Source organism: Sceloporus occidentalis, unplaced genomic scaffold, assembly GCF_023333645.1.
Source record: "Sceloporus occidentalis isolate IW3139 unplaced genomic scaffold, rSceOcc1.0.p SCAF_397, whole genome shotgun sequence".
NCBI lineage: Eukaryota > Metazoa > Chordata > Lepidosauria > Squamata > Phrynosomatidae > Sceloporus > Sceloporus occidentalis.
The window spans coordinates 370,261-395,925 of NW_028317377.1; the positions used below are offsets into that span (position 1 = coordinate 370,261).

Consider the following 25,665-nt stretch of genomic DNA (forward strand, 5'->3'; position numbering starts at 1 on the left):
CGAATTAGACCTTTGGCTATTTTTGGAATCACATCTCTCATAATTCACAGCCAGCCTTAGGACCAAAAGCCTTTTGGCTGAGAGTCGAATGAGTCAGTTCAAATCCTAGATATCTACCCCAGGGTAGATATGCTCTATCGCTCTTCGTCTCCCTATTGAACATTATTATAACTGGGTGCTGTTAGATGACATCTTCTGGTTAATTGAGTGTACAAGTGTTTTATTTCCGGCAAGAAGTTGATACAAAGCATGCTTCTATCTGTATAAACGTGCTACTTGGTATCACCTATTTACAAACCAGGGTCGATGTAGCTGTGTGGGGCGGGCAGCAACATAAGAATTACAAACGCCATGATGTGGGTAGAACTATTTTATACCTTTCTCCTCACTCATCTCTTAACATACTTCTGACCGGTCTCTCCGATGAGCTCTGTTTGTCCTCTCCTCTGATTTCTGCTTCTCATGCATGCTTGCAAGGTTTCTCTAGGGCTCCCTGTATGCTCTGGAATGCCCTCCCCAGTCCTTCAAAAAATCCCTCAAGACCCACTTCTTTATGGACACTTACACGTTAACGTCCTTCCTCCCATATTCTTTAGCTCACCTTTCCCAGTCCTTCCCCAATTCTTATACTAGTGTGGCTGGTCTATCCCTAGCAGGGGCACTTTTACCTCTTGGGTAATACACCCAAACTCCAGCTAGATTGTAAGCTGTTTTCAGCAGGGTTCTCCTCACTTGTTGTTTCTGTATGTCATCTTGCTATGTTATATACTAGTTGATATGTCCTGTCTAGCCTGCAACAGACCATTTTTTGCTAAATGCACAAGTAGAGAGACTTTTGTAGTCTCTCCCCCCCCCCCCCCCCCCCCCCTGTTGAAGAGCGTTATAATTGCTGGTATGTCACCAAGTGATGGTTGTTCGTTTATGGCTTCCAGTTTGCAGGTGTATCATGCAATTATTTCTATTTTCCCTCTCTCCCCTTTGATTACTGCGAAGACTAGCGTCCCTTTTTGTGATATCTCTTCCAGGAATTATTTCTCACCAATGCGCTCAAGGCCTTAAAGATAAATTGTAGCAAGTAACAACTAGAGCAAGGAAAGACATTGTTTTTAGGAAAGGGAGGCTAACTGTCCCTATCAGTAAAGATAAACTCTATCATTTGTATATGTTTTCAGAGCTGGGTGGGAGGTACTGTTTGACAAGTGTAACTACAGCGTGCTAATTCTTCTTCTGCATTTTTAGGTATTTTTGCAGTTCTAGTCGGACTACGTAGTAATAGGACTGCTTTGTATTGACGTATCCAGTGGATTTATGCTGTAACGTTCAAGGGACAGTCAGATTCAACCTTTTGGGGTCAGTGAAATAAACTATGAAACATTGTGAAGGGCATTTGAAATGTCCCAAGAGGGACATGTTGGTTTGGGACTGGCCTTCAATACAGTCATACCCAGTAAAAATTCTCAGCTCCGATAAAAGAGGACAAAAGTGAATGACTATGAAAAAGTGAAAGGAAAGGTGGACAGGAGAATGCACAGAAAACCCGATGTTACTATTAATATATGGATTAGGAAATGTCTGATTGTTTTGCCTTTATTTGAATTATAAATGCTCTGTGTAAATGTGGTTGGGATTTTAATTAAAATTATTTCCAATATTTTTTATGTCAAATATGTTTTTACAATTAAATAACGTTTTTATATTAATAGGTGGTCCAGTACAATAGAAGGCTGGAATTTTTTATGCTTTTATTGGCTACAATAGATCATTGCTTTTTAAACTTTTTTATATGTAAATATGCTTTATCTTTTGGCTTGAGTATTTCAGGTGGATTTTTTGGTGAACCTGGTAATTACAATGCAACCCATAGTATGGTCACAATGTTAGTAATACGTTGTAATTAAGACTTTTTTAATCTGTTTATGCGTGAACAATAGAAACTTTGACTTATTCACCTTACTTGATCCTGGCAAGCAAAATGAAAATGCAAGGCATTTGTTCATTTTAAAATTCTGAGTGTGTGCCAAAGGAATCTTGCCTCTTTCCAGGACCAACACAGCTGCTGTAGAACCAGATACATCTGGTCAGGGAATCTTCAACTGTGTTTAGTTAAATGTGGGAGTATCGGTGTCGAAGCTTATTCTTGTATTTGTATTTTCAGATTAAACTTAAAGAAGATGAGTTGTAACGTGGTCCTGAAATTTGGCCAGCAGCTGTTTCGCCGTAAGATTGTGGGATCTGATAGCAAGGAGAGCAGATTGTCCCGATGCCTTAATACTTTTGACTTGGTAGCTCTTGGTGTGGGTAGCACCCTCGGTGCCGGTGTCTACGTGCTCGCTGGAGCAGTGGCAAGAGAAAATGCTGGACCGGCCATCGTCCTCTGCTTCCTCATAGCCGCCCTTGCTTCTGTTCTTGCCGGTCTTTGCTATGGAGAGTTTGGTGCAAGAGTTCCAAAAACTGGATCGGCGTACCTGTACAGCTATGTGACTGTCGGGGAACTTTTAGCTTTTATTACAGGCTGGAATTTAATCCTCTCGTATGTCATCGGTAAGTGATTTGTACAGCTAATACTTTTATTGTTGTATTTCCTGCAGTTTCCTTATTTAGTGCCTTTGGAGGAAATACATTAAATTATATCTTCAATAGCTGGTACTTTCCCTGTGTTTCTCCTTAAACTTGTTTTACTACAGTATAAAAATAGATTAAGACATTTTCACAAAATGAGTTACACGGATGTGATTTTTGTCATGGAGCAATAGACGCGTGTATTAATATTGCCGGTTTTTGCACTATAGTGGACAATGTCCGAGTGGGTCTCCTCATGTGTTTTGTATTCTAGTTTCCCTTCTTCCTCTGTGATATAATTATCATGTTTAATCATTTGTCTGTATAGTGCCAATTACTAAATTACAACAAGGCTCTCCCCACCTGTTGTTTCTGTAAGACAAATTGTTGTTATATTCACCATCGTACAGCGCTGTGGAATATAACGCTATATCAGACAACTAATAATAATTTACGCAGCGCTTCTTACAGTACATAAATTCAAATCGATACATTAGCTTATAAGTCAGTTCCATAATGATTTCCAGTAAAATTCATTTTGGACACCTAAATATGTTTAATAGAGTTTGTAATTAAAAGCAAAGAAATCATTTAAAGGTCTTTTTCATCACTTTTATTTGTAAACTATGGTGTGCAAACTCAACAAAACCACATTTATGATGAGGCCTATAGACAAAGTGAATTCACCAAGTAAATCCAAAATATATTTAGATTTTTGAAATTATTGATTTATTAACTGGTTGTCGTGTATTGGTTATGATGGACCAAATTTGGCCCTACAGACACTTTCCCTAAACCTTGCCGTTTATTGGGCATCGCTTATTGAAATAATGGAACAGAATCTCTAGCTCACAGTGGATTGCATGTACCTTTATCAATGAATCTTTATCATATTTGCTTTTTTTCCTCATTTTTTTCTTGCTTTAGGAACCTCTAGTGTGGCCCGAGCATGGAGTGCAACGTTTGATGAACTTATAGGAAAACGTATCGAAACATTTTGTATACAACATATGTCTATGGACTTTCCGGGGGTGCTTGCCAAGTATCCAGACATTTTCTCTGTACTCATAATTTTGGTGTTAACAGGTAAGTTGTTCCTGAATGCACTTTTTTGATAAAGCCGGAGACCAGATGTTCTAGAACACAGGACCCCAACCTTTTGCTCTGCTGTTCTACGAGAACTGTTCTAGCATAGATAAAATATACAATTGTTAGCCTCTTCCAAAAAGTCTTTAACCTCACAAACGTTATATACAAACCTAGGCAAGCTTGGTGCATTCTGTAGATTTCTCATATTGACCTTTTTCCCTCCTGTAGGTCTCCTGTCCTTTGGTGTGAAGGAGTCTGCTCTTGTCAATAAGGTGTTTACGTGCATTAATGTCCTTGTTCTCTGCTTCGTTATCGTTTCTGGATTTGTAAAAGGATCCATCAAGAACTGGCAGTTATCAGAGAATGATATCAATGTGACGAATGTCACCCACTTAGACAAGTATGTGTATTTTTTTTCTTTTTCTAATGAATAAAACTGTCTTGTAACGTGATTGGGGTGTTTTGATGTTTAGCTTTGCACAGAGCATAAGATAAAGCTATCGCTTGATGATATAAGTGGTATTATATGTCACACGCATGAAAGGATTGTGCAGGTTCCCTTCATTATTCCCAGTAAGCTGACATTTTGAATCATGCCAAGATAGTTAAGCTGTAATGTAAACGGTACAAATGTCAGTGTAATTTGGCCTGTTAATGCTTTATTTAAAGTAATTTGTCACTCCAAAGGGAGGTAGTCCTTAAAAAAAATATTTCTGTAGTGCAAGGATCTTCTTAAATATTTCGCCCATATTTAGTTGTTGGTTCAGGCAGCCTTTGTAAGGATGGATGATGGAGAAGAGCAAGAACCATGGGTCAGAACACAGTTTAGATATGCTTGTTCTGCCAAAGTTTGAATTGTTTTGAAGTTTGAGGGTTTTAGCAATATAATTAATTCTGCGCCGTTTTGAGGGCTTATCCTTATAATTTTTGTTTTGTTTTCCTTTTAAATCCTAAATAAGTTCTGTTTTTGCAATTTATAGCAGTACAAAATCAACAGAGGCGCCGTGGAACTATGGCAGTGGTGGGTTCATGCCATATGGGTTTGCTGGAGTTCTGTCCGGAGCAGCTACGTGTTTCTATGCATTTGTTGGCTTTGATTGCATCGCTACGACTGGTGGGTGTTCTGTTTAATAAATAAGAATGTGCGATTGAGACTTGTCTCTGGCACTTAATAGAATGAATGAGATATGTTTACAGCATATGATTGTGAAAATTCAGTGTGGATAGGTGATATCTGACATTTTTTATTTTTGTATTTAGGTGAAGAAGTAAAGAATCCACAGAAGGCCATCCCTATTGGCATAGTGGCATCCCTGTTGATATGTTTTGTTGCTTACTTTGGCGTGTCTGCAGCACTGACACTCATGATGCCGTATTATCTACTGGACAAGAATAGTCCCTTACCTGTGGCATTTAATTATGTCGGATGGGATGGAGCGAGATATGCAGTGGCTGTGGGATCTCTATGTGCTCTCTCCACCAGGTGTGTGTGATTTTTTTAGAACATTGATTATTGTATTTGTGTATTTTGGTTTACAAAAGGGACCTCTGCAAGTTTCCTTTATGTATCCTATCTCTCTTCCTGCTTCATAGGCCAGGTATCACTCCACAGTCTTACCACCAGTATCTTTCTACACGGATCTGCAGATTAACAATAGAGCAAAATGGGCATTTGTCCCAGGGTCCCTGTGGCAAATAGCCCCTTGCTGCTGTATCATTTCTATATTCTCTAGTACAGCAGGAACACAATGCTTGTTGTGCTGTGTAATGTGGGGGCCCAATTGGTGCATGACCCCCCTTGTGCTGGAGACCGTCATCATATAAACATAGACTGGAGATCAGAACCAAGCAACCCATGTAGCCTGCCCAGATGATGACTGATCATATGCCTGAAATGGAGAGGGAGCTTCTTACTTTCTATTGTGACTGGATCAGACAGCAAGAATATCCTTCTGTAGCTAAATGAAAACTGAAAGGTTCAGAGTAACTGAGCCAAGATCCCTAGGCTGCATTCTCAGGAACAGACATAGCGTGTGTAGGTAGAAGCTTGGATCCATGTGCATTGAAGTCAGTGTGTATGTATGTATGTATGTGTATGTATATGCAGTATGCCTTTATCTATCTATATAAGGAAAGGAGTCTCTGTTGCCTTGACATATGTAAAGATTTATTTTTATTTCTTCTTTAAATGAAACTTGGTTATGATCCCGTGTTCCCTTCATTCTCAGACATTTTATGCAGATTTGTAGGAACAGAAACCTTTTTACCTCGTATCCCCCTAGCCCCCCCCCTTTAACTATAATTACTGAGGATGTAACTGACCGGGGGCTTTCCAAACCCAGGCTTAACTGTGCTGTGCTTGTCTGTGAGAAGTGTTTTATTTTATGCATTTCATATAAAGTAGCAATAAAGCATTATAAAAACACATATATATTTTAAATGTCTTCTTTTTTTTTTTTTTTTTTTTTAAGTCTTCTTGGTTCAATGTTCCCAATGCCTCGAGTGATTTATGCCATGGCAGATGATGGGCTGCTGTTTAAATTTTTAGCCAGAGTTGGTGAAAAAAGTAAAACTCCTGTTATAGCGACTGTGTCTTCCGGAGCTGTTGCAGGTGAGGACTCTTCAGAGGATTACATGCACACAATGTATTATGCGTAGTCAGTCATTGTATACCATCTGACATTCATTTTTTATGCATTTACACGGATGCTCATATTTTTTTCTTTGCTTTTCTTTATATATGCATGAATATTCATATGTCCTACTGCTTCTGTGTGGAGCTGTTCAAGCCTGCTTCATATGCCATTGGCATGGGATGGTCCTGACAGAGCCAGTCCTGAACTTTGCCTTGGGAACTTGTTAATGTCCTCGCTCCATCCGCCCCAACCCTGCCAAACAGTGTCTAGGATAGTTGCAAAGTGTCATAACTCTAGAAGGGAAGAAAGTGCAATAGCAATGGGGACTGCAGTACCAGGAACCAGGCAGCTCTGCGTTCCTTTGCTGTAGGAAGCTTATATCTAATATTTCTGGATAAAATCCAAATTGTGACAGATATAGCTGCAAAAAAGAAACTGTTAGTTGGGTATTTCCAAAAATGATTCCAACAAAATTGTTCCTCACCATACTTTGTTATGCCTTCTAAACCCCAAATTCAGTTCCTCAGAGATGGGCAACAATCTAAACCACATACAGTGAACTCTTATGAGTTACCATAATTATCACTTGTATGTGCTTCTGCAGATTGAGAGAAGACATCCAGGATATCGTAGCATTAGCCCAAACACAGCTAATCATTATTATTATAAATCTACAGATCAAAAGTTACCAAGTAAGGCCTTCTGTGAAAACCCCATACTGTAAATACTGTTCTAAAATAATAAGCAAGCATAGTAGAGATAAGTAAATTTGGATCATCTGGTTCCCCACCCCATCCACATGTACTGCTCTGAAATCCACTTGTAGGCTTCAGAATCACCGGTGTATTTTTGAAACGTGTTGATGTGGGAATGTGATTAGTCACCAGTAGAGTATTTTTGGAAGTGATCCATTTGCCAGCTCTCCTGTTTGGGCATGGTATTACACGGTCCTTCTTAAAGGAGGGATGTCTTTATTTGGTGTACACTATAATAATCAGACTTTATAGCCGTGTATGATGGATTTTCTATATGTGTAATGGGGAGGAAGACACTGATCATATGGCTTCCTCTTTCTGAAGCACTGTTCTTTCCCTATTGCAGGAGGTTGGGCTGACTCCAGAGCTGGTTGTATTAATGTGCCCAGTAATTTGATTGTCTGGAAATGTGTTTTATAAAAAGGACTATTTTCTAGTCAACTTTTTTTTTTTTTTTTCTTTCTCTTTTTTACCTTCTCAAGTACAGGCCTTATTGACTAAAGTGTTGATCTCCAGGTGTTGCATTATCCAGGGTTGTACACAAGAACTTGTCAACAACAAAAAAGCTGATTTGTCTTTGTGTCATTCAAGTAATCTGTACTGTGTATGATCTCTCTGGAACCCCAGTTGGAACCTCAATATGTAGTCTCCTTTTGGTCTAGAATAATGCATTTGATTATGCCTGGTCCGGCCAAAGGTAGATATCGGGGAGTAGGCTACTGTGTTATGATCTGCTTTTTTATTCTTATTGTTATATACTTGCAAATATCATATTTTACCTAAATATCTTTTATTCTAATTTGCAGCGCTGATGGCATTTCTGTTTGACCTGAAAGATTTGGTGGACCTAATGTCTATTGGAACTCTTCTTGCATATTCCTTGGTAGCTGCCTGTGTGTTAGTTCTAAGGTAACATACTTGTCAATGTTACACGATGGGTCAAAAGCACTGTAAAGTTCTCTATAAGTTCTCTATGCTCCTTGGTGCCCTAAGAAAACATTGTAAAGATCTCTGCTATACCGTTTTTTTTGTTTGTTTGTTTTTTAATGCAATTCCTCACAATTCCCAGTGTTGGGATATATATGGGATTACATTAAACCTATATGAAAGCATGTTGGGAAGCACAGAGTTCCTGGATCTTCTGCTGTCTGTAGTGTGAATATGAGATTTTAGTAATTCTAAGTAGCTGTCCGCATGGCCAGGTTCCAGTCTAGCAATTTACTGTATGTACTTCATTTTTGTTCACTACCAGGTATCAACCAGATCAGCCAAACCTTGCTTATCAAATGGCCAGTACCAACGACGAAGCAGAAATTAATGAATCCGTTAGTACCAGCGAGTCCCAAGCTGCATTTTTAGAAGATGAAAAGTTCACCCTTCACTCCTTGATATTTCCACAAAATTCTGACCCAACGAGATTGTCCGGCTCAATAGTAAACTTTTCAGCTAGTTGCATCGGTGAGTGGTTTTCTAGTCTTATCCCTGGTTAACCAATTCAGTGCCACGTGGAGTCAGTCACTTTTTGTCCATTCAAAGTGTTTATAGATTCATCTGTAGAATGTTCTCCAGTTAACATGAATTATGTCAATGGGCCGGCACAAATATCCACTTGTCCTACAGGCTGTGGCAAGTTTATAAATTTGCTGCCTTTCAGTAAAATAGTAAAATACATATCAGTACACAATGTCATTAAAAGTGACTCTCCCAGCGCCAATCCACAACACCACCTGCACCATATACCAAATAGTACACATGAATTCCAACACGGTGATATATAAGTGTATAACTTGAAAATGTCAATGTATCCCAGGTTTAGCAAATCTTGTGAAGATATCTTAAATGGAACCCATTCATATAATGAATAATTATGTAAATTCAAAATCATAAAAACCTGTTTAGTCCATAATTTAAAATATATGCTAGATAAAAAAAACCTATATGGAAAATGAATAAATATCAATTCATATATTTGAATAAATCAATAAATATCTATCAATCATTTCATCTAAAGATATATTGAAGTAAGATATCCATTAAATATATCAATTTATAATAGGAGTTATTTATAAACTTAAAAAAGCAGAACATTAATCAACATTATAATACATAAAAAAAAAAAATTCTCTAAAAAACAATTTTTGCTTTTAAAAAGGATTGTTCTGAAGGGACTTTATTTCTTTTATAAAGCTTTTAGACAGTTTTTTGTTTTTAGATTTGGAGTTTCCCTAGATATAATATTTGGAGCCGTAGGTAGCATACTTTTTAGTAACGTCACCTTTAATAGAATGTGCCAATGTTTTTTTTTTATTCTTTTAACTTTGACTTAGTAAAATCCAAGATGACTGGAGGGTGATCTAGATTCGCCTTTTCATTATCTCTATTTTTATATTCCAATAGTTTTGACCTCTCCATATCTTCTACTTGGGAGAGTATTCTGTCTGTCGGTTTCTCTCTAACTTTTCTCTATGAACCTCTTGTTATGAGACCATAGTTTGTTCTCTTGTTGGCTCCTAGGTATTCCTTTTAACCAAGGACTATAATGGCAACTGTTCTGATCAATAACATTGTTTGCATTTGCTTCTTAAAAAAAAAAAACTGTCACTCTCTCTGTCTCTCTCGCTTTACCAATTGGGTGTATAGATGCAATGCAATTTGTATCACATTGGCTTGTATCAGTGGAACTGGAGGTTTATGTCTGTATGTTTTTAATTTAAAAAAGATTAAGCACCTTTTGCACAGATTCCTTTTCTGTCTTGACAGCAGTTTTCATACATAGTAATCGCTGTAACGCTAATCGGCTCACATATTAAGTTATATAGAAAGTAACATTTTTAATGAAATTCTTCACATTGTGCTACTGAAGCAGAATGCTTCAATGTTATTTCATTTCCATTGAAGACATTAGGGATTATCTAAATTCCTGGTAATATATAGTACAGTAAAAATGTAATATATATTACAGTCAACATGTTGCTTTATTATTATTATTATTTCTAATTCTTTACCCCATATTGCATTGCTGTGACGTTGAAAGTGGCATGTTTACTGTTTTTGCCATAAGACGTTGCAGAGAAAAAAAACGAGCTCACTCATACACACGTTATGTATATGTTCTTCATATGTATATGTTCTTCAAGAAAGACGTTGAAAAATGCTTATTTCTCTTCTGCTTTATATTATTACGCTCTGGATAATGAACTCTTGCATTTGTCTTCCAGGCTTGCTTATCATCTCATTTTGCTGCCTCACAGTCCTTGGACAAGAATCCCTCATAAAAGGAAGCGCGTCGGTTATTCTGCCGCTTGCAATTATTATGATTTTATGCTGTATTTTTACCGTCATCATTTGGAGGCAACCAGAAAGCAAAACCAAACTTTCCTTTAAGGTGAGCTGCAAGTCCAGTCTCAAACCATTTTAATGGAAATACCAAGAGAGACATCCACACAAGCAGGATGGAATAAACATTCTGGTATCCACACAGGAGAAAATAAACCTTTATTGGTCGTATGTATATGTATACTTAAAAAAAATAAATAAATAAATTAGTGCAAAAAGTTGTACCTAGCCTGAGGAGATCCCTCATTAAAGAGCTAACATTTGTGGCCATTGAGGAGACAAATACAACATACATATACAACGGGGGAGGCAGTAAATGCAGATGACTGGGATGTAAGAAGACTTCAAATCATTTCTTTCTGAAGAAAAAGTTCCGTATAAATGTGTGTGTGTGTGTATATATATATATATATATATATATATATATATATATATATATATATATATATATATATATATATATATATATATATATATATATATATATATATATAGTGTGTGTAATAGACAGACGTGGACTTATTATGTGTGTATATATTTTGTGACCTGGGGCTATTTAACCATACAGTCTTATGTTTGAAACACCACACAAGTTCTTATTTCTGACAAAATCTCTTTTATAGGTCTGGCAAACAAAACAAAAAAAAAAAAAACACTTTTTGAGCACTAACGGTTTTAACTGACTAGAGTTGGGCGTCTTATCCGCTGCCAGCAAAAACAAACCGCAACACAGACTTTGGGCAGAGAAATGCAGTCTCCCCCACTGTTTGCCGTGAAATATATACATCATCAATAACAATGCCTAGCTTTCTGTCACAATATATATAAATATAATATATTCCCCCCCCCCCATAAACCGCCGCAGTTAAAAGGCAAATTGTTTCTCTTAAAGAACATCCTCTCCGCATTGCCTGGCTCTACTTCCTTTTCAGTGTTTTAATGCGTTTTTTGTATATTTTTCCCCAGGTACCATTCCTTCCTATCCTCCCGATCCTGAGTATTTTCGTAAATGTTTATCTGATGATGCAACTAGACAAGGGCACCTGGATACGATTTTCCATTTGGATGGTTATAGGTATTATTTGCTATACTTTTATTTATATTTCTAACCCTTTAAAATATATGGCACATAAACCTGACAGTTAAAGGGTCAACGTGTTTCTATATGGCCTTGTTTTGCCTTATGGTTAGTCAGTTACTGTTAATAGTTAACCCTTTCTTTTCTGTCTTGGGAATATGATAAACCGATTATAACACGTACTGGTTTTGTAATAATTACGACCGCTGCCCTTGGCTCACGTGACTAACTGGAGTTATTTTTTTTCCATTGCTGTAGGTTTTATTATATATTTTGGTTATGGGATGTGGCACAGCACAGAGGCTGCCAGCTCCGTAACGGAAAGAAGTACTGAAAATGGTTACAAAAGGTCCAGCGTTGTGCTTAACAATGAAAAGCAGGCTTTTTTAGAGGATCCAGGAGCTGTTAATCCTGAAACCACATGGGCTACAGAGGAAGAGGCCTGAGTAGACTGTCAGATACGCCATGTAGATTTACTGACCGGTATGACAAGACCCCATGCTCGCAGCTGGCACAAACACTACGTCTTGCTGGTAGCTATACCTCAAACAAACAAAATAGTCAAACCTGATGTGTCGGCTGCCGATCAATGCTGCTACTGTATTAGAAACCCTTAAATACGGACTTTACTTTGCAAAACGACAAAATTATTATTACCGCCATGTTGTATCGATTAGTTTGTCCTTAACCGAAGACTCTCGAAGTAGTATCTGGATTTTCATTATGATTTTAGTATTTTTGTTTTTCCTTATTTTTATCAAGTCATCAAATACAAATCTGAAGAACCACAGATTGGCGTTCTATGAAAACAAAACTACTGCTATACGCTTCTAAAACCAATGAATTATTAGAATAGTATCGTTTGGCCGTCTTGTTTACAACCTGCCTAGAAAAAGTAATATTCTTTTTAGATCCTGAAGGAAAATGTTAACTTATTATGTCTGTTCTTAAACTAGCTTAGTATTACGTATCTAAGTGCAGGGCACTTAAAAGGGAGATTTGTTTGACTATTCCATCTCTGTGAAATTTTAATTCCTTCATCAATTACCATGTCTGGGAAGATGTCGTCTTTCTGCTGGAAGACTCTCTAGAATGGAAAGAAAGAATGAATATTTTTGGCTATGCGAATTTTCGCTTGAAGAAATCATCATGCCGTGATATACTTTTTATCTTCCTAATGACTTTTCTTTCTATTTTAATTGTCCGCTACTGGGTATGTGTGGGGGCCACATTTTGTCTGTTATTGGTATATGGGGTATTTTGATGAGGTCATCGCCATTTTGTTTTACGTTAATTTATATCCCGTTTTACGTATATATTACATACAAAGATATTTGCCTGTTATTTATTTTTTTTATATTTTGAAACTATATTTAAACATTGGTTTAGCTGCATTACTTTAGCAGTAATTGAAACAACATGTAAAATGTAAAATGACCTGCTTTGGTGTAACAGGATTGAACTGTTCCATGCAATTCATCCCCCCGCATTTTTTTCTAGGTCAGTTATGACATTGCATCACCAAAAATAGTTTTCAATACAAGGAATCTAGACAATCTTATAACAGATCCTTCCGCTGTGCCTATGGAGGAATGGGCTTGAGATTAAAAATAAGATGAACATTATTGGAAAAAGAGGGTCTCGCGTGGAACTGCTCAGAAACCTGGAGCACCACAGTTGGCTGACCAAACGCTGGCTATAACCCAAGTCCAGGCTGTCATTAAAAAATGAAATTGTCTATACATACAGGCAAAACTGCGGGCAAATTAAAGTGGACATAGACATACTGATCTGCTGCATGTAAGTGCAGCAGATTATATATACATTATACTTGAAAAAAATGTTTATACTTAAACCTTCCAAAAAGTAACTTTTTTTTTATGAGCTACAAATAGGGCTGGCGAAATGTGCCATAGTTCTCTCGTGCAAGCTTCGTATTCTGGCATTGCGCAGAGAGAATTGTGGATGTACGTGAAGATAGTGTTTGCTGGCATAATCTGTAAGTTAAATGTGGTGCCCTATACAGTTGCACCTAGTCATTTTATAAAATATATTGGCCCTTGGTGGCACGATTATTTGCCTCCGTGTGCAGAGTATCCATTGTAGCACTTCATTTCAATATATAGCAGCGTAATAAAGGTGATTTATGAGTCTTTTTTCACTTTATCTGTACATATGTAATATTATTTTTATCATACTTCCCCATAATGTTTGCAGCTGGCTTCCTTTTAATTAGCCCTTAAATTAATAAAATATTCATAATTGGGTAGATATTGTGAAATGTAAATATAGTAATTGCTAAATACATATTTAGTGTTTTCCTGATGAAATGGATTGCTGAACAGTACACTGGAAAACTAGATGGGCTGCTTCGCCTCCGCAAAGCGAGTATAGTGTTTGTTAAAGCCACGTGGGTGTGAAGATTGTTTTTCGGGGTGTTCTCCCATTTGTTGGTGTGTAACGAAGTATGAAAATGGCCAAAAGATTCATCACAAGGAATAAATTGAGAGATCTTCTATTTAGATCTTAAGCCATATGTGTAACACATGTTCTGGGGCAAAGTCCTAATTATGGAGCAGTCACTATGGTAACCAAATTTTGTGCGGTAATTTCTAGAAAAATTGTTCATTCTAAACACGTACTACTGTTCCTTTAGAATCTAATAGTTGTGGTGTTTTAGCCCTGGAGGGTTTCCATGCGGAGTTACTCATCTCAGAGGTAGCACAGTTAATACATTTATGGTGGCTAAGCAGAATGCTTTTGTGTTGTATAAATAATGTTTTTCATTTTTTTAGTAGTGTAAAAAGCCATTGATAAGTTGTCTGTGTTCATTTAAATTTCTGCTATAAAAAGCCAATATTTCTGAACTATTGTCCCACTCGCTTTTTACTTCTTTAATCAAGCACTTGATGAAATAATCCTGGCTCTGTTTTATATTTTAAAACCTATTTAATAACCAGACTTGAATGAAACCTCCAAGAAGCATTCTCTAATTTATTAAGCTTTTAATAATGTAGATTCTTTTTTCCTAGCTTGCAGTTTTTATATTTTGTATAAATGGTAATTTGCATGTATGCAGCTTGGATACAAATCTGACTTAAAATAAATCATGCAATCAAGAAAGAGTTAAATATATATGCCTTGAAATATCGCTGACTATACCATTAAGAACTGTTATTATGTCAAGTATACGATGTCCAAATGAAATATGGCTTTATCGTGTGCTCTCTTGTAGGCATTGCATGTCCTGGTAAGACATTTTATTCCTATCTCTCCCCTTAAGAAGCCATACGCGCAATTGGAGCACCTTGTGTGCTTCTGACGCTCAGTTATGTTTATATAATAGTGTTTTTGAAATAAAATGAAGTCTGTTTCATTATTTGGTTAGGTTCAAAGCATTTTTTTAAAAGTTTTAAGCAGTACTCTCCCAACAATCAATCTTCACAAATTCCCGTGCCACCCACCAGGTAGGGCACCTGAGGGTAACATGCCCCAACAAGAAGAAATCTTCATCGGCAACTGGGGGTGGAATATCTCAGACACCCCCAGTATCACTTTTCTTTTCCCATTAGTTTTGGCACACCCTCAGAACGTATGTATTTAGGTGCTGCGTAAATCGTTTGTGCTATATAAATACTAGGTAATAATAAATGCCCTTGTTCCTCAATAAATGGCACAGCTGTCTCCATCAGAAGACCTAGTTGATTAAACTGAACGTACTGACATGGGGGTTTATTCAGTAAAGGGAGAGTTGGCAGAAAAGTTGAATTCCACTCTTTACATTATGAAGAACCAACCTCTATCTTCTGCAGCAGGAACGCATTGGCTGGCTGCATGTAATAATTAGTGATATTTCTCAGTCTTATTACAGTTTGAAATATGCTTTATGCAAAGCTAACTGTCCTTAGTGCTGGAGGAACTTGCTGTCATCCGCATAATGAGTGGTGATATGGTTTAGTTGAAATCACAACTCTCCTGCCACCTCTTAAGTGAATGAACAAATAAAAACAAAAAATTTGACCATTCGGCCCGTCTATTCTTCTTGTTTTTCCTGCTGTAAAGACTCTGACCCGGTCCTTAGTCTCGTTTTAGATTAAGGTTGCCCATAGGCTTTTCGTATGCATATTTAAATTATCTGACTGTATTAAGCGCTTCCTCTGCTGGGAGGTTGTGAAGCTTCCTTACATTACTCTAAATTACATGAGGCGGTAATGGATGGCTTTGACTACCACAGTTGGGATCCGCTATGTTCAGTTATGTACAGTTAATGATTATACGACTGGGTCTGGGTGCTTTCTACCCAGAGGCTACATGGGTTCCTCATGTCATCTAATGCTTATTTTATTCATTGATTCTGGTCAGTCAAGAGAGAGACCATTACTGCTCTTGTCATCGCTGTGGGCTGCCGAGCAGAGGAAGCCCCAACTCTTGCTGCTGTCTTAATGTGAGAAACCAAATGTATCAAACACTATATTTTTTAGTACAACAACATTGCCAGACATTAATTTCTGTAATGAATGCTGTGTGTGACATAACAATGTATCAAACACTATATTTTTTAGTACAACAACATTGCCAGACATTAATTTCTGTAATGAATGCTGTGTGTGACATAACAATGTATTCTCCCCAAACCTGTGCCTTTGATGATTGAACATCACTCCATTAGGAGACATTAGAGGGATATTTTCTAAGGCTGGTATATTGTGATATTTTTAAATCACCTCTCAGGCATACAGACATGTATTAATTATACTTATTTCAGAGTAATGGTCTGGAAGCCCCTACACTGGGCAGTGATTATTCTGAATAGAAGATACTTGCACTCAGATTGTATTTTTTGTCGACTTTCAGGGAGAATGTCTTCATTATGCAATTTGGGGAACAAAGCCCTTGAATGCTAAAGATATATTTTGGTACACAAAGGCTAATATTTCAAGCCTTTTTGCATTGGAAATATATAACATATAAGTGTCTAGACGTATCCTTCCATTTAATGATTTTTGGAGGGGACCGTCTGCTTCTCTTACCAAGTTGCTATATGTAACATGGAAGGTCTGCGGCTGATTGGAGCACGGTCTCTTCCAACTCTACTATTCGACAACAGCCTTCGATAGCAAATCTGACTCGTCCTGATATATTCCCTTTTAAACTGTGCCTTGGTTTTAAAGCAAAAGTGTTTTGTCATAATTTTCAAAGTAATTTTAGTACACTTTAATATATCTCTAGTTTGAAGTCTTTTTTTGTTTGTAAACTGTAAATACCAGTAATGCTTTTGTTTGATCTGTTTTCTAATGACTTAATGTAAGGGACAAAAATAATGTAGAGCTCAATAGTTCCAATTCAATGTATTCTCATTCTGTAAATAAGTCCTTTGTATTAATGTGATTTGGTTATTTAAATAGATTTTTTAAAGTTGCTATTAATGTATAAATTTGTGTTTTAACGCTAGGCTTCTTGTATTTAAATGTGTTTTGCAAGCTGATTTTGGTAGACTGATTTTGTTTTTTTGCCTAAAACATGCATTTGTTGCTTATTACTTTCACAAAACTCAATAAATATTTTTCTCTTTCAGATCTTGTCTGTTTTTTAACCCCTTCGAGACAAAGGCTGATTTTACTTTTTGTACCCTTTGTGACAATGGCCTTTTTAACATTTCTGCGCTGCTTGTGTTTAGCTGTAATTTTCTTCTTTCCCGTTTACTGAACCCACACACATTAGATATTGTTTTTTTCAGGACAAGAAGGGCTTTCTTTAGATGACATTGTTTTGATTGTATCATATTATTTACTATTAAAAAAATTATAAAATATGGTGAAAAATTTAGAAAAAAATGACTGTTTCTAACTTTTAGTTGAAAAATCTTTTACTCATCTATAAAAGGTAATGAAAAAACCTGCTAAATAGATTCTACTATTTGTCCTGAGTTTAGAAATACCCAATGTTTTTATGTTTTTTTGCTTTTTTCTACCCATTATGGGGCAATAAGTACAGGTAGCGTTTTGCTATTTCAAAGCCATTTTTTCCAAATCTGGTAATTCTTCCCCCCATGTGCCATTTCGGGTATCTTTGAACCCGGCCAATGCAATTTACCCCATCAAGTCATATATTTTTGAAAACTAGACAGCCCAGGGTATTCCAAATGCTAGTATTTTAACTCTTTCCATGCACCATATCTACCACCAGTCTTTGTCAAACTTTATGGTAGTCATTTTTTTGCATTTGTTTTGTCATACACATTTTACTTCAGGTATGAATTAAAATGTTCTAGTTTATGTCACTATCACAAAACACCCCAATATGTGTTCAGCAACATCTCCTGAGCGCAGCGATACCCCACATGAATGATTTTGCCTGGCTGTTTGGGGGCAAAAGGGCCACATTTGGGGCATGCGCATTTTTCAATGTTGAACTTTGGCATTTGGGGATCCACTGCCCATGCCCTATTTGGTACATCTTTGAGCCGGGCCATTTCAGTGTGCCCAATAAACCCATATATTTTTGAAAACTAGACACCCCAGGGTATTTCAACTGCTAGTATTTTAACTCTTTCCATGCACCATATCTACCACCAGTCTTTGTCAAACTTTGTGGTAGTCATTTTTTTGCATTTGGTTTTCCACACACATTTTAATTCAGGTATGAATTAAAATGTTCTCGTATATGTCACTATCACAAAACACCCCAATATGTGTTCAGCAACATCTCCTGAGTACAGCGATACCTCACATGAATGATTTTGCCTGGCTGTTTTGGGGCAAAAGGGCCACATTTGGGGCATGCGCTTTTTTCAATGTTGAACTTTGGCATTTGGGATCCACTGCCCATGCCCTATTTGGTACATCTTTGAGCCAGGCCATTTCAGTGTGCCCAACAAAACCATATATTTTTCAAAACTAGACACCACAGGGTATTTTAAATGCTGGTATTTTAACTCTTTGCATGCACATATTTTACCACCAGCATTTTTTCAAAGTTTGCAGTAATATTTTTGTGTGTGTATTTTTCCCACACACACCTACTTTATGTATGAATTTACAGCTCCTGGTATATGCCGCTGTCACACGACACCCCATAATGTGTTCAGCAACATCTCCTGAGTGCAGTGATACCCCACATGCATGGGTGTGTCATTTTTTGGGGGAACTAAAAGGCCACATTTGGTACGTGTGCATTTTTCTAATTGGAAATTAGATGTGTGGCCATCCTTCCCCCCGTGTTAATTGGGACGTTGTTGAACCTGGCCCATTCAATTTACCCCATCAAATCATACATTTTTTAAAAGTAGACACCCCACGGGCATTTAATATGCCAGTATCTTAACTCTTTCCAATTGTTTTAAGCTAATATGCTAATTTTAGGACTTGCTCACAAAAATATATTTTTTATATATATATTTTTTTTTTTATTATTTTTTTTACAAAAAAAATTTAACATTTTTTTTCAACTTGGAGGTTCCTCTGATAGTGACATCAGTGGGAAATGATTTTTACATTTTACTGTTTTTTTACTATTTTTTTCTAATTATTATTAATTTTATTTTATTTTTTTATTTATTTTTACTAATCACACTGTGATTAGAAAGCTGGGCTCCATTGACTTGCATGGTGAATGCAGTACCTGTATTCAACCTGCAAGTGGAGCCAAAGTTCTCTAGATGGTCTGGACCATCTAGCGAACTTTTAAAATTTGTGGTTCCTGTTACAGGACGGCGGCCATCTTCCTTGATGGCGAAGATTGCCGGCAGCTGCGGCTGTGACCGCTCTCCGGAGCGGTCACAGCCCATCAAAAGGTTAGTGTTTGGTGTCGCTGGATGCCTCCTGATCGAGGCATTCCAGCGACACCATTTAAGTTTAGGAGGCGATCGTCGATCGCCTCCTAAACGCTTTTAAAACGGGCGTCCGCCGCCATACAAAGTATGGCGGATGTTGACGCCCCGTGGAGGGGCCAGAGATGGCCCCTTCGTGCCGATCGCGGCGTTGCTGAATGCCTCGAGGTCGAGGCATTCAGCAACGCTTTTTGGGTGCAGAAAGCGATAGTAGATCGCTTTCTGCACCCGTTTAAAGACGTGCCGGTCCTGGCACGTCAATTGTCGTAAAGCACATGCTTTTCCGTGCCGTGCCAGGACCGGCAATTGTCATTAAGGGGTTAATACATTTAGATCAAATTTAAAATCACATTTATTAAATTTGGAAGATGAATCCATAACTTTTACTGTACTGAATGTAATTAAAGAAAACAAAACTTGTTCAAAAACTTTGGGATTATTATATAAATGACACATTAAATATCACCCTTGATATCCCAATTGTTTTGCAAAAAGCCCCAGAACCTTATATCTTTTAACAATAATTGCATGATTTACAAATTATGCACAGATATGTGATTTACTACAATATAGGTGCAATTTTCGCATTTGTCTTCTAGGCAGCAATGTTTTCTTGGATAATTTCAGCCACCCAGGAAAGCAGTGTTGCTGACCACCCCACCTTGAATATAGGAAGGTTTTTTGTTTGTTTTTTTAATGTAGATTTTTTTTGCCAGATTATTCTGGCAACCATGTCTTATAATAGAGCATCCATGCTTATCACTATTATGAGGGACAACAACACTACTGTCTTAAGCCTAGCACTAGAAAATATGATTCTGAAATGCTTCCAATAACACAGGGATAGATTTTAAGATGTCTAACTTATTCCAAGCAGAAATAAATTGATCCAGAAGAGTTTATTATTTTGGAAAGCTGACTTTCGCGGGAGACGTGGATCTAGATGTTAAACGACCAATGGGGGATGAAGTCAGTTTGTTAGGAGTCAGACATTCCCTGACCTTCGTTTCCATTCTCCTGCGCAGGTAAATGTAAAAAGAAATGTCAGATTGCACTATTACCTGTACTGTTATCTCAAGGTGATCTGACAGTACAATGACACCAACCACTGGAACACACCAGGCATCAGCTCTCTCAGCCCCACCTAACGTCTGATGTCATACCTCAGATCAATTTAAAGAAATGTTTTGAGACCTATTTTCAGATCCGTATACTAAAAAAAATACAAACATTAACACTTTTATAGTCCTAAACTTGAAAGCATAAAACAATGTAGAGTCTATTGACCAAGCAATGAATTGATGAGAAGTTCAAGGGACATGAAAGAAAATTGTGAAAATTGAGGCTAAAATAGCTTAACTGCAGATTTTCCTATTTTTTCAGTTGTCTTGGTCTATGCTTTTTACTTCTACAATTCTCTTGAAATTGTCAAGCCCCAGTTTTATACCCCACAGACCCTATAATGCACAATATGGTCCTTGCACTGTGTACACCCCTATTATTCTGCCCCTGCCTTATCCTAGTTATCACTTACCTTCTCACTTCAATGTTTTCCATAATCTGGTCTTCATTTTGCTTCTGGAGCACCTGGATCTTTTTTTCTCTTGGATGGTATGTGTCTGAACCTATAGCAAGAAACAGAAATAAAGATTTCAAATATGTACATCATATACTTATCCCAATGTGATCAATGTGTTACTTATCCCATCGTGTGACTTGACATCATGACTACCCAACAATTACATCATTTTTCCTAATGGAAATGGTGGGCATAGTTGTGACTGCGCAGGACAAAATATTAAAATATATCTGCTATCACTGGTATTTATAAAAGGAAACCCATCAGCTTTTCCGGTTCCACGATCCTTTTGTCCTTTTTCCGAATCAAATCATTCTTCATTTCCAGAACTTCTTTCATGCTGTTCAGATCTTTTTCCTATGTGCTGATAAGGTGCTAACGCAACCTGCAGCAGAAGAAACAGGATTAGTGAGGAAGGGTCACAGTATACAACGGTACTATATTACTCAATTTGCCATAAAGTGTTCTTTTTCTATAAATGTATGGGTTTATATTAAAAAATGCTCATATTTAAATGAGAATCCATAAAAAACTCAAACTGCTCTTTAGTGCTCTTCTTTAAAGCGTTTTCCAACCGTTGTGTTTTATCCTTAAGTGAATGGTTTTGAAAAGTTAGTCTCCACAGTATTTATAAGGAGAAATGATTTCTTGCACACAATTAATACACTTTCTTTATGACATTTTGTCTGAAATTTCAAAAACCTATTAACCATGATTGCAACTCACTCTAGTCTCCACAAACAGGTTAGGGTGATGCATGCAGAGACAAGGTATTAAAACATTGTAAATGCAGCGCAATCACCTATAGTGCATCACACCATAACAGTTCATTAAACAGTACCCAGAATAATTAAACTACAATAGGCTGACAATTTGTTAATGAAGAAGAAAATGCTAAATATTTACCTGTAATCAAAGTTTTTCAAAATTGTCCTCAAGTTGTTTCAAATTATATTAGTGATTTTCTTCTAAAGAAGAAAAGATAAAAATAGCAAATATAGGTGAAAAAAGAACAACTTAACTTGGTCTTCACGTAGGAGGGGTGGGGGAATAAGACCTTCAAGAAGTCTCAGTGTCCAGCTGTAAAATAGATATTTGGAGACAGGGTTAGTTTAACATATAAAGTATTTAACAGTAAAAATAGCATACGTACCTTACATTAAAATAAGGAAAAATCCACCAGATTATCCTCAATGACTAAAAAATCCAGTGGAAAGTCCCAATAAATGTAGAAAAATATAACGTGCCAAATGTTCAGTCTGTCCACTTTACGCTGGCGCAGAGAGGTTCCCCTTAGATCATTATATGAACATTATAGTAATTTACTATATGAATAGATAACTGAATACCTTTAGCTGGAGATTCTATTTCTACATCAGAATATCACAAAGACAGATATAAGTCATAGTATGTGTACATTACATGAAAGATCTCAGTCTATACATAATGGGAAAGTTTCACCTCTGCCAGGACGGCCTCATGATTAGCAGATAGTGTTTTGATCTGTGTGGAAGAAACAAATTAACAGAACATGTGAATATAATTTAAGATATATCTTGTTATTTAGTATTAATGTGAAATATTAAAGGGGTGGTGGACATTATTCATGAATGTGTACGCTTCTGATCTTTGGACTTAAAAATGTAGCAAAGTCAGGAGTAGATAAAAGGTTACAATGTGAGAAACGGAGCCTGGTGTCCCCACGTGCTTCTTGTTTAATATATAATACTCCAAAAATGTCCAAAAGTGTTTGGAATTAAACTTTTAAGATTTGGAGCAGCAAGTATATAGTTAAGAATAACATCCAGTTGGAAGGTAGTAAGACCCTACCTAACAAAAACAAGAGTTAAAGAAAAAGCTTTAATGTCCAGAAAATAAGTCTCTGAGTATTGGTTTGGAATTATCACTGGGTGAAAATAAAAAAGTATGCATGTTAGCCCATGTTAACTCCCCTGGCCATTGTTTAATGAGCAAATCCCAAGAATTAGTACCATAAACAGAGGACAGACCCCTAATCTATAACTGACCTGCTCCTGGTGATGGAATTGAATTTCTTTGAGAAGGATGTCATGCTCCTCTTTTACGCGTTCAATTTCCTGAATGCATTGGGAATTAAAGCGTTCCTTCAGTTCTTCTAGGTCAGCTTGATGTTGATATTTAACCCCTTAACGACAATTGCCGGTCCTGGCACGACACGGAAAAGCATGTGCTTTACGACAATTGACGTGCCAGGACCGGCACGTCTTTAAACGGGTGCAGAAAGCGATCTACTTTCGCTTTCTGCACCCAAAAAGCGTTACTGAATGCCTCGACCTCGAGGCATTCAGCAACGCCGCGATCGGCACGAAGGGGCCATCTCTGGCCCCTCCACGGGGCGTCAACATCCGCCATACTTTGTATGGCGGCGGACGCCCGTTTTAAAAGCGTTTAGGAGGCGATCAACGATCGCCTCCTAAACTTAAATGGTGTCGCTGGAATGCCTCGATCAGGAGGCATCCAGCGACACCAAACACTTACCTTTCGGTGGGCTGTGACCGCTCCGGAGAGCGGTCACAGCCGCAGCTGCCGGTGATCTTCGCCATCAAGGAAGATGGCCGCCGCCCTGCAAGAGAAACAAGCAAGTTTTAAAAGCTCGCTAGACGGTCTCCAGACCATCTAGAGAACTCTGGCTCCACTTGCAGGTTGAATACAGGTACTGCATTCACCATGCAAGTCAATGGAGCCCAGCTTTCTAATCACATTGTGATTAGTAAAAAAAAAATAAAAAAAAAAATTAATAATTAGAAAAAAATAGTAAAAAAACAGTAAAATGTAAAAATCATTTCCCACTGATGTCACTATCAGGGGAACCTCCAAGTTGAAAAAAAAATGTTTAAATTTTTTTTTTAAAAAAGGCAACAAAATATAAAATATATATATAAAAAATATATTTTTGTGAGCAAGTCCTAAAATTAGCATATTAGCTTAAAACAATTCTCGCATGGAAAGAGTTAAAATACTGGCATATTAAATGCCCGTGGGGTGTCTACTTTTAAAAAAGGTATGATTTGATGGGGTAAATTGAATTGGCCAGGTTCAACAAGGTCCCAATTAACACCGGGGGAAGGATGGCCACACATCTAATTTCCAATTAGAAAAATGCACACGTACCAAATGTGGCCTTTTAGTTCCCCCAAAAAATGACAAATTCATGCATGTGGGGTATCACTGTACTCAGGAGATGTTGCTGAACACATATTGGGGTGTCGTGTGACAGCGGCATATACCAGGAGCTGTAAATTCATACATAAAGTAGGTGTGTGTGGGAAAAATACACACACAAAAATACTACTGCAAACTTTGAAACAATGCTGGTGGTAAAATGTGTGCATGCAAAGAGTTAAAATACCCTGGGGTGTCTAGTTTTCAAAAATATATGGTTTTGTTGGGCACACTGAAATGGCCCGGCTCAAAGATGTACCAAATAGGGCATGGGCAGTGGATCCCCAAATGCCAAAGTTCAACATTGAAAAATGCGCATGCCCCAAATGTGGCCCTTTTGCCCCCAAACAGCCAGGCAAAATCATTCATGTGGGGTATCACTGCGCTCAGGAGATGTTGCTGAACACATATTGGGGTGTTTTGTGATAGTGACATAAACGAGAACATTTTAATTCATACCTGAAGTAAAATGTGTGTGGCAAAACAAATGCAAAAAAATGACTACCATAAAGTTTGACAAAGACTGGTGGTAGATATGGTGCATGGAAAGAGTTAAAATACTAGCATTTGAAATACCCTGGGGTGTCTAGTTTTCAAAAATATATGACTTGATGGGGTAAATTGCATTGGCCGGGTTCAAAGATACCCGAAATGGCACATGGGGGGAAGAATTACCAGATTTGGAAAAAATGGCTTTGAAATAGCAAAACGCTACCTGTACTTATTGCCCCATAATGGGTAGAAAAAAGCAAAAAAACATAAAAACATTGGGTATTTCTAAACTCAGGACAAATAGTAGAATCTATTTAGCAGGTTTTTTCATTACCTTTTATAGATGAGTAAAAGATTTTTCAACTAAAAGTTAGAAACAGTCATTTTTTTCTAAGTTTTTCACCATATTTTATACTTTTTTTAGTAGTAAATAATAAGATACAATCAAAACAATGTCATCTAAAGAAAGCCCTTCTTGTCCTGAAAAAAACAATATCTAATGTATGTGGGTTCAGTAAACGGGAAAGAAGAAAATTACAGCTAAACACGAGCAGCGCAGAAATGTTAAAAAGGCCATTGTCACGAAGGGTACAAAAAGTAAAATCAGCCTTTGTCACGAAGGGGTTAATATCCCTGACATCAGTTGCAAGTTTTACTTCCAGCTCCTCCTCCTCCTTCTGTAAAATCTCGCACCTTGAACGGTTTAAGGCTGGAATACACAAAAATCATATCCCATTTCAGATGAGGTAAAATTACCTTCTTCGACCATCCTCTTTGCTCTCCCCTTTGTACAACAGAAAGAGAGAAGGCAGTAGCAAAAAAAACCTTGCCACAGCACTGGCTGATCCTGACTGGAGCAGGCTCCCTAAGACAGGGGCAACTACTTCCAGAGGCTCAGTGCTAAATCCTGAACAAAAGCTGTGATGTTCCTTGAGCCTTTGTATGGTATCAGTCACAGAGCTGTGTGTGCAGTCCCTGTGTCACTGGTATGCTGGGGAATCCCAGCCGGTTATAGCTGCCAGCCAGTTGATGCAAGAAGTCCTACTACTGCCTAGTAGATCGGTAGCAATAGATCGATATCTGTAAAACAAAATAGGCATTAATAAATTCGG

At 37.4% G+C, this 25,665-nt stretch overlaps 1 protein-coding gene across 1 annotated transcript; it reads left to right on the top strand.

Moving 5' to 3' along the window:
• Positions 1-2,171: 2,171 nt before the first annotated feature.
• LOC149273207 (high affinity cationic amino acid transporter 1-like) lies at positions 2,172-11,899 on the top strand. Its single transcript, XM_089506597.1, has 11 exons — positions 2,172-2,541; positions 3,487-3,645; positions 3,877-4,048; positions 4,629-4,762; positions 4,909-5,131; positions 6,120-6,259; positions 7,846-7,948; positions 8,292-8,497; positions 10,258-10,424; positions 11,342-11,450; positions 11,712-11,899. Exons 1-11 carry the CDS (start codon positions 2,172-2,174, stop codon positions 11,897-11,899), a joined length of 1,971 nt encoding a protein of 656 aa, XP_089362723.1.
• The last annotated feature ends 13,766 nt before the right edge of the window (positions 11,900-25,665 follow it).